Source organism: Corylus avellana, chromosome ca8, assembly GCF_901000735.1.
Source record: "Corylus avellana chromosome ca8, CavTom2PMs-1.0".
In the NCBI taxonomy this organism is placed as follows: Eukaryota; Viridiplantae; Streptophyta; class Magnoliopsida; order Fagales; family Betulaceae; genus Corylus; species Corylus avellana.
In genome coordinates, this window is record NC_081548.1 from 18,065,591 (window position 1) to 18,076,576 (window position 10,986).

The 10,986-nt window shown below is 34.9% G+C and overlaps 1 protein-coding gene across 1 annotated transcript; it reads right to left on the reverse strand.

Moving 5' to 3' along the window:
- Positions 1 to 7,055: 7,055 nt before the first annotated feature.
- On the reverse strand, positions 7,056 to 9,742 carry LOC132190971 (flavonoid 3-O-glucosyltransferase-like). The gene is made up of 3 exons (XM_059605996.1): positions 9,259 to 9,742; positions 8,149 to 8,324; positions 7,056 to 7,745 (listed from the first exon to the last, which is right to left on the reverse strand). Exons 1-3 carry the CDS (start codon positions 9,740 to 9,742, stop codon positions 7,056 to 7,058), a joined length of 1,350 nt encoding a protein of 449 aa, XP_059461979.1.
- Between the last annotated feature and the right edge of the window lie 1,244 nt (positions 9,743 to 10,986).

Sequence of the window (10,986 nt, forward strand, 5' to 3'; positions counted from 1 at the left end):
AGAAAACGATGTTTTTTTTATTTTTAGAAGAGAAAAGACTTTTTGAACCCGTTACCAAACATAACCCCAATTTTCCTGGAAAATACTGAACTTCATATTCAGCCATTTCAACACGGCATAATATCTTCAATTATTCTTATTATGAATAATGCTAAAAATTATATTTTATTTTATAACCATCTCACAATGATAATAATAATAATAATATCACTGTTAATTCACCTTCTGATCTATGATTATTTTTTTAAAAAAGAAAATGACAAAAACTTGCAATCTATTGTATCTGTTGTTAGGAACAGAAAGAGGGGGGCCTGCATAGGCCACGGCCCCCCTTCAATTATTGAGGAAAAAAAGGGGCTGGTATGGGGCCATGGTCCCCCTTCAATTATTGAGAAAAAAAAAAAAATTTAAGGTCAAATATTTTAGTTTTTAAGTCTATGACCCTTACCCAAACTAGAAAAAAAAAATAATAATAATAATAAAAATTGGCCCCAACATATAAATGTTTTTGACCTTACCCAATAAACATTTTGGCTCCACCCACTAAATTTTTTGGCCCTATTGCTTTTACCCAAAAAAATCTTTTGAGCCATACCCATTAAAACCTAAAAGCTGGTTACTAATTCTCAAATCTTTTGGCTCTTACCCATTAAAAACTATAGTAACCGTATTTTTGACCCTAACCTATTAAGCTGGCTACCGATTTGAGATTTGGCCCTACCCACTAAATTTTATCTTTCTTCAGCATTTTGTTGTACATCTCGTTACTATTCTAACCTTAAACAAGCACATGTCTACAGTCAAGAACCTTAAAATTTGAAATTTAAAGCTTATTTTCCTATACTTATTTAATTTTTCAAACGAAAAAAAAAAGATGGAAAAAAAAAATGCAATTTGCAACACAAAAGTAGTTCAAAGTAATTTATTTTTATCTTAAACGGGGCTTAAATTTACTATATTCTCGTCTTATGGTTGTTGCTTCTTCTTCTTCATGTGATTTTTAATTTAAATTTTTAATTTTTTCTTTCTTTCTTTCTTTTAATTTATACCTTAACGTGCATCTAATATTTTGGAGATTTTCTTAGTACTTTCTGGCTCCGTCCAGCCTGATGCACATTCAATGTTTCAAGCAAAGAAAATGAGAATCTGAAAAAAGTCCGCAGAAACATGCTCCATCTCACCATCATGGATGCATGTGATTACTGTGACTCGCGGACAAAGGTCAAGCATATATAGCTTATGACAACCATGCATTTAAACATAAAATGTCAGTATCTGTAGCCATACTTTTAGATAGTGGCTGCAATGGCAGCAATGCAATGTTGAATGAAAATAGTTTATGTTTCTTCGCAATCACGTCATGAGTTATATGCTACGACGTTCTTTGTTTTGTTCTTATCATACCAAATGATCTGATCAGCTGCAGTCAAATTTGGAGGTTCTGCCTCTTTTTATAATATCTCCTCCTCAGTTGATAATATGGCTTAGTTTTTATTGTGATATTGTAAATAAAATTCTATAAGCTTCAGCAGATTGTAAAAGATTTTATAGCATATTGTATTGTCACGTCAATGTCGTCGGTACTGACATTCCCATCAAACTCTTTAGATGAAATTATAGCAAATGAGATTCATTTTCTCTGTAATTTTTAAAATAAGACAAAAAAAAAAAAAAAAAAAGAGTTTTAAATTGATTTATAGCAACATTAGTCTACGTGTCTTTCGTTTGTAAACTTGTGCCGACAGAATTGACGAGTAATATATCATACCACATAATGGTATATATATATTCGAGGCTTTATTAATCCACTGGGCCTTGGACATCCACTTGAGTAGCCTATAGGATGAGCCGCCCCGACCCGTTGATGCTTCCTAGAAATTACTCTTGTTATATGGTGCTTGTTTCGTTCTTATCATCCACGTCGTAGCTGGTAGCTGGCAGCTGCAGTCAGTCAAGTTTGGAGGCTTTGGATCTTTATCAAATTTATCTATAGTCAAACAGCCTATGGCTTTTTAATGCTTAATTAACGCTCGTTTGGTTTGAAGAATAGATCATAAAATAAAATGACTATTCTTATAAAATAGTTATTATATTGTTTGGTAAGTATCTATTTAAAATAGTTATTATCGTAAAAATCACTAATTCCTTACACATAAGAATAATCATTCTTCTAAAAAATTGGAAGAATAACTATTCATGAGGGAATAGACAAAGTTTTCCAAAAAAACCTTTTTTATTTTTTTATTTTAATTTTCTCTCCAACTTTTTTTTTAAAAAAAAAAAAATAACAAAAAAAAAAGATTTGAAATTATTTTAATTTTCTCTCCAACTTTTTAATTTTTATTTTTTTTATTTTAAGTTTTGAAAAAATTAGAAATTATATGGGCCTTTTAATAATTTTGGTTCAATTCCAATTATGAAATATGTGTTGATACCAAACTTAAGAACTAGAATAATTATTCAATTCCAACTTCTTCTATTCCCAGTAATACATATTTTTTTTCCTACAAGAATACCTACTCCGCAAACTCAAACGGGGCCTTAGTATTTATTCTACTCTTTATTTATTTATTTAAATTTTGGGTGCTAGCTCAAGAAATAAACAGGCCGGGTTGGTCTTAAGTAATAATAATAATAATAATAAATGAAAAAAAAAAATAGTAAAAACTTAACTGTGAAGTTGAAAAGTTGTAAATGATCAAATATAAAGTTTAGTTGAACGAGCATTGGAGCATCATAGTTAACATCATGAAAATTGTAACAACCCAAAAAAAACCCAAAAAAAAGTGGTAGTTATATCTATGATATGATCCCAAAAATATTAGTTAATATATATAGAGCTTTCCTAAATTTTTTTTATAAAATCCAGTTTTACTTAGTAGCTAATCCAGTTTTATAAATTTCTTTATAAACTATTTACTTTATGTTGGCTACTTCTCATTTTTACAATGTGAGATCAGAGTGTTACAAAAACTCTGTAAGCAGACAATAAGGTTCCAACAACTAATGATCAAAACATAAAAAAAGCTCAAAGATCTCCTACTGAACTAATTAGAAATTAATGCTTATATGCACAAAACATTACAAAAACAAAAAGAAAAAAGAAAAAAAAAGAAGAAGCTATTCTTGAATCATTACAATTTACAAGCCGCGCAAATGGTTATTTTTGGGTTGATGTTTTAGTAATCAACAATTGAATTACAGTGGAAGATTGGAACACACTTGAATAATCTATCAGCGGAGCTGATCTTAATTGTCATTTCGACATTTCCAAATCTTAAAATCAAAGGAGAAACGAGAACAATATAAGTAATTACTGGATTGGAACATATTTAAAATGAAGTTTAATACATCTGGATTTTATCATCTGGGCTTCGACCATGAAGCCCATTCTAGGCACTGACCAGCCCAGGCCCAAGTTGCCCCATCAACCCCATTTTGGTAGCTGGCAAGCTGCAAAGGGATCATAATAATTACTAGGCTATGAAGAATTCAATCTCTCCTCTCACTTAAAAAGGGCCCAAACAACAATATGTCGTAGGATTTTTGGGTAACTTACAACCAAGATGATATGGGAGTACCATTCTTCTCTGTCATGAAGGGAACAGATTCACTCTAGTCCATTTTGGACAGGAGAGAGCATATCCAGTTAATGATCAAGATCTCTTTAAAGAGATCCTGAAGCCATAAATAGAACATCTATCATATTAATAAAAAAATTTAAAAAAAATATTATATATATTTTTTAAAAAAATTATAAAACTAAATTATAAAAAATTAAGGGATAGCTGGCCATTCAATTGGGGGTGGTCGGACCACCCCAGTTGGCACTGGGGGTGGCTTCGGCCACTTCAGACTGCCAGTCTGGAGTGGCCAAAGCCACCCCCAATGGCCAGATCCAAAAAAAAAAAAAAATCGTTTTGCCTTTCAAGGTGGCTGGACCACCCCCAAAGGCCTTAGGGTGGCCGGACCAACCCACCCCAGATCGGCCGGTCTGGATTGGCCGAAGCCACCCTATGGCCCTTGGGGGTGGCCCAAGGGCCAAACGATTTTTTTTTTTTTTTTTAGTTTGGGTTTAGATGAACGCATCACCCGCGGCTATGGTAATAAGCAACCCTGTTTACATTGGGGTGGCTCTTAAGCCACCCCCAGCTAAAATGGGGTGGTCCGGCCACCCCCTATAGCCAAGATGGGGTAGCCAGCCACCCCTTATTTTTTTATTAATTTATTTTTTATTTTTTAATTTGAAATTTTTTTTTTTATTATTTTTTTGTAGTGGGACATGTGTCCTATTTGTGGATCTAGAATTTGTAAGAAGAAATTTGAGTCATGAACTGGATAGTCTCAAGTCCATAATGGATTGGAGAGGATCCTATTCCATCATGAAGGCAATTGACATTTAATGCCATTTAACTCACAATAGAGGAGAGGTTACTAGGATTACCTCTTGCCGGTGTTAAATTACCACTTATCGCAAAAGCTTTAGTTTATAGGAGGATGTAAATTTAATAGTTTAATCAATACTTTAACACTCTCATTCACGTGTGGGCTCAAACTCTCTTTTAATAGGTGATGCATAACACGTGAAATATTTACTTGAAATGGAGGTTAAATTGATAGAGTCAAGGTTTGAACTCAGAACCTTTGCCTCTGATACCATATTAAATCATCACTTATCCCAAAAGCTTAAGCTAATAGGAAGAGATAAATTTAATCACTTAATCATTACTTTGACACTCCTCCTCACGTGTGGTCTTAAACTCCTTTTTGTGATGCCCAACATGTGAAATTTTTAATTTAAATGTAGGTGAATTGACGGAATCAGAGTTTGAATTTAGGATCTCTCACTTTGATACCATATTAAATCTTCATTTATCCAAAAAGCTTAAGCTTATATGAAGAGGTAAATTTAATTATTTAATCAATACTTTAACAACTAGGGCCGATGATCTATCCCCACAAAAAAATTACATGCAACCTAGTCGAAGGGTGACACATGACAAGCTCATATGAGGAAGGCATAACCGTCAACTAGAGGGAATAGGGTTCAAAAGGAAAGGTAAGAACTTCACCCATTTAATTTGAAGCACACACTAATTTTATAGCTTCTTCATCTCAAGGAAAGAGAGTGTTAGGTTTTATGTTGATCAATTCGGTGTCCAAAACAATTTGATGTAAGTCAAATTTGGTTAGGGCCGAGTAAATTTGGAGCTTATGCTAGAAATTAAAAGGATGATTATTTTGTATGAATCAAGAATCTCGTTCAGAGCTTCGATCGATATTGGTTTAGATGAGGGATGTTTTAGAGAGCACCCAAGAAGCTTGTTCTTCGATCTTTTCTTTCTTCCACGCTTCACATGTTGCGTCACTCATGATGTTGGCTATAGCTATTCCTATGTGTAAGAATTAGTGATTCTCACAAGAATCACTATTCCTACAAATAGACCCTTACCAAATAAAGGAATAGCTATTCTATAGGAATAGCCATTATATTCTAGGGGTATATTTGGTAAACCAAACGGGCGCTAAGAGTTGTTATATAAAATTTGTACTGATTGGACATAATAATTATATTGGCGTTTCATGTTTTCACTTTTATCCTTAAGTATCCCATTTAGTCACATAATTAATCTCACTTGTGAAATAATATTTCATCTAGTAATAATTATTTTAGTAATCTCATACTAAAATACCTTGACCAAGGACTAAGAATAATTTATTAATTAAACTTAAACTCAATGAAAAATTTCTTATCTCTTTGAATTAATCAAAGGACTTGGATTCCTTCTTGAGGACGTTGTTACCACAATGCTACATGCAATCATCCAATGTACTGAGAATTTTGACTGCAAAAAAGTTTTACTTCTAAATGCATAAAAGTGATATACACAGATACACTTGACATTTGAGTTCGCAATCCACTCAAAATTTTGAATCAATATCATAAGAGTCTTAATAGAATTTCACATCATTCCTTTAGACAGATGTTTAAAGGAATAACAATTTATGTGGTCCATTCGGTTGCATTGAATCCACACCAACAAATCAATCCGAAGTTAACACCTCACATGATCAAGATAGATCATCATAATTGATGCAGTCTTATCCAATGGAATGTCCAATTCCATTAATAACCCCGAACACAAGGTTTTAGACTACATTTGTTATGATCAAAGATCTTATGCGTGATAATCTCATTACTCCCAACATATACCATATTCAATGTAATCTAAAGGCCATTTACATGCATATGCTAAATAATGATCATAAAATAAAAGCACATAAATATGTTATATGCTCAATAAATATATAAGTGAATATTAACTTTATTCTATTTAAATTGAAATATCTTATTAAACTAATTGGAGTTTTGGGCACTATCTCTAACACTTTAGGGACTATTCATAATAGGAACTAAAAGGTGCACACAAAAAATCAACAAAAGGGTGAACTATGTCTATAGTAAAAAACTACAGCAACTTCATGGATGTAGCCATAGTTAGGGTGGACCACATCTGTGGATTTGTTTTGTTTATTTATCCTGTTTCATTTCAAAACATCTAGTCCTAGCATAGAGCTTCCAATATTAATTATTAATCTTTAATAAACATGCTAAAAACTAGAATACAATAACTCAACAATTTGTGATATTTAAACTACCTACAAAAAAAAAAAAAAAAATCCATTTGATGTAATAAATTCTTGCATGTTATTATTCACTAATTAACAGTTTGATCTTTTTTTATTTTCTTTTCTTTTTAACCTTTTTCCTCTCTTAAGGTGGCTGTTAACATGCAAGTTAAATCCTTAGGGTATGTTTTATACGCGAAATGATTATTTCATTAAGAAAAATGAATAGCCTATATTAAAAATGAAAGAATGTGGAATAAAATAATCTTGGTGTTAAAGTATACATGTATTTAAATACTTGAAATAGCTAGCAATTCCCATGACTCATGTGGGAATGACTATTCGAAAGTTATAAAACATATTCAAGCCATTCCACGTACAAAAATGTTACCTTAGTTATTCTCCAAGTAACATGAGAATATAATTCACTTGGTGACTATCTGAATCAGAGTCTTGAAATTTTCATTAGAGCTGCCATTAGGCAGAACAGCTTTCATGGCAGGCTCTTTGAGGGTTTCAACTTTCCCTCTCATTTTCTTCCCTTGTTCACTTGACAAAGTTAGCTCCAATGCCTTCACTACTCCCTCTTTAGTGAAAACCCCACCCTCAATCCCCACACCAATGCCCCACACCAGCTCTATGATCTTCGAGTTTAGCTTCTGGTCTCCAAAAAATGGCCTGCAAATCATTGGCACGCCGGCAATGATAGTTTCCAAAATCGAGTTCCATCCACAATGCGTCACAAACACTCCGACAGAACGATGTCGCAAGACAAGCAATTGGGGAGCCCATGGAACAAGTTTTCCATTTTTACTTGTCCTTTCCTGAAACCCATTCGGCAAGTTTTCCTTTGCAAGGTCTTTAAATGACCAAAGAAATGGAAACCCAGTTGCGTGTAGTGCATCTGCCAGTGCTGCTAGCTCTTGCGGCGGAGGTGTCATCATGCTTCCAAAGCTGATGTACGCCACAGATGCCGCCTGATGCTTGTCCAACCACTTCAGGCAGCCATGCTCATCAGCAGCATTGAATTGTGGTGGGGATGTTAGTGGGAAGGGACCAACGTTGAGGAACTTTAGAAACTTCGACTTAAGCTCAGTCACGGCATCGGGGTCTACCTATTGGAATATAAATTTAACATAATATCATAACAAATATAATAATTTTTGAACCATGTTTTCATAATTCACTTTTCATTTAAATTAAATGTTTCATATATTGGACTTCTCTTATTAAGGGGAAGGTTGTTAGAATATAAATTAAATGATTGAATTCATTCATTTTTATCAGTTTAAAGTTTTCTCTGACAAGTGGTGATTTAACATGGTATTAGAGCAAATGTCTTGAGTTCGAACTTTATCTTCGTCAATTCACCTATCATTTCACGTGTTGGGCTTCACCTATTAAGTGAGAGTTTGAGCCCACACGTGAGACCGAGAGTATTATAATATATATTAAATGATTATATTCATCCATTCCTATCAACTTAAGCGATTAAATTTATCATTTCTATAAGCTTACCTCTTCATAGGAGTTTATGGCAACCGCAGTTGCTTGTGGCAACGTTAATCCCATATTGTATAACATTTTTGAAAATGGTGTCTCCAATTTTCCCAACATTATTACCCCCTCAGGCAAATCGTCTACACGCAATGTGGAAAATCCTGGAACAAAATCAAGGGTTTGGTCTCCACACACTGCAATAAGCATAAATGATTTTATCAGTCAGACAAATTAGCAAAAATAACATTACAATTTAGTGAAGCAACAGTTGAATAAAGTTAATCAACTCATAGAATGCAAGCAACCTTCAATCTTTTGCCTGTTCATTCAATATGTCACTAGTCTCGTTAATAATTTAATTTAGTAACATTAATTATAGTAGTAGTCACAATTTGAGACTTTTTTTTTTAGTCTTTCCAGCTCCTAAAACGTAAAGAATATAAAATGAGAGAATGATTGGAAATGCTTCTAAACACTTGGTTCGAAGTGGCCCATTTGGTGATATGGGGTGCACAAAAATTAACACATCGTGATGACTTCAAGGTAATCTAGTTGGGAAAGAAATGGAGCAACGTGTTGATGTCGGCAAGATGCAATTTGAGACATTTTAAAACCACCTGCGTGATATTAAAAATGATTTGTCATAATTAGAGTTCCATGCAATCATTTATATAGTCAAGTTTGACCTAGCACATCCATGCATGCAACGGCTTCACAATTCAATCAAGGTATCACAATTTGATTGAATCACAATTTTTCCTATTTAAATAGATTATCTCAAGTCATTTTAGGATAATCAATTAACGTACCCAAAAGAGCTTATCACAATTAGAGCTCATTGTAATTGTTGTTATGGCCTAGTTTGAGACTCAATAAATGCTAGAGCTGGCAAAACGGGTTGGCATGTTGGGTTCGTGTCAACCTGGTTGACTTGTGAACCCATTTATGCCAATCCGAATCGAACGTTCAAACCCGAACATGTCACGTTTTCTTAACATGTAATACGACACGACACGTGTAACCCATTTAGATAACGCGTCGTTTCGGGTTGACACGAACTGAACCAAAACAACCCAAATAGCATATTAATGGTTGATTTTGTATCACTTTCATTCAAGAAATGGTTACCATTTGTTCCTAGTCTTTGCTGGATGAGCTCAGTGTAAACGTGGGCAAGAAGGGAGCGAGGTCCAGCCGTCCAAAGCGGAACCCAAGGAACACCCATTTCCTCAGCCATCTTCCCAGCAAAACAAAAAAATGCATCACTCATTACGCAACTGATCTTCCTCCCTGTCTCCGCCACCGCCACTTCCATAACTCTCCTAAAGTTCCCTGGCGTGGCATGTAGAAACATCCCAATCGCCTCAATCGGGCTCTGGGTAGTCGTGTAGCCCTCTGGCAAGCCGTCTGCCACGTCGTAGGGCTTTATGTTTATATTCACCTGGTTAGTGGAATCAGAAAAGATGGAGCGATTGGATGTAGATGTGCTGAAGAAGGAGAACTTCACTTGCGGGGCTGTGGTGGCGATTCTATTGACGAGTCTCAGGAGTGGCGCTGCATGGCTGCCGAATGGGAATGCTAAGGCTACAACGTGTTTTTTCATCTCCGGCATGGTTTGTCAGTAGATTGTGCAAAGGGGTTGTCTGCCAAATTTAAGAGAATTCAGGCTGAAAATGAGATAGGTATATGGGTCTCAAGGTGCCAGAGCAGGTGAGCCCCACTGTGCAGACTGTTCTGGAATCTGCTTGGGCACCCACACAACTCTTTCTCATTCTTTATCCGAATTTTTTTGGAATTCAAACAGTAAATTCAGGAAAATCTAAATCCCTTTTGGAAACGAAGGAGAGTGATCGAGTTTGAAGATGTAAGAACGTTGTTGAGAGAGGATGCGTAAGAGCATCTCCAACAGACCTTTGAAATAGGTGATTCAAATTATATGTAGTTATTATGTGCTATTTTAATGCTCAATCCTTCAAAGTAAAAGTTTTCTAAAAAATTGCTTGTAAAAGTTCACTATGGCATCTTTAACCTTTTTCTTTTTCTTTTTATTTTCTCTCTCCCTACAAAAAAAAAATAAGAAAATTAATAGGAAATTTGAATAAAAAAAATAGTAGAATAGAGAATATGTTAAAATGGGTATAGAAAAAATAGTAGCTAATGGTCCATTTGAGATTGCGATTTTAAAAAGTGCAATTTAAAAATAGCGATTTAAAAATGTGTGATTTAAAAATGTAATTTAACCTTTAAAATTATAAATTTTCAAAAAAAAAAAAAAAACCTCTTCAGTCCATTTGAATAGGAAAGGATCTAAAAAAATTATATTTTTGTCTTTTCACCTTTTGAGATGACAAAACTATCTTCCAATATAACTAATTGAATATTCTCGTAATTCCTACTTGTACCACCACTATCCACCCCCATCCAAGCCGGATTCAATGGAAACACCATTAACCCAGATCCAAGAAATAACAGATCAGCTCAGTTTAGAGATTTTCTCTCTAACTGAATTTGACCCACCCCACCCCCATCCCTTTCAGATTGGATCTCCAAACCCCTCCCATGTGGGCACCCACTATCTCAGCCCACCACTACCAGCCTAGGCCCATTCCACTCCCGTAAATCACCCCATCCCTCCACACCCCCTGCCTCACTGCAGATCACTACCAGAATTTGCAGAGGCAAGAAAAAGCTCACTTCGGCACTGACAGTGACAGCCATGGAGATGGCAGCATTATCTCTCTAGCAAAGCTTAAAGATTCTGGCTACGCCACTCACCAATGGGTTGATCGGTGACGGTCACAGCCCTCACTTTCGTGGGCTCTTCCGTCTCTCACACGGTGGCCGGGTCTGCCACAA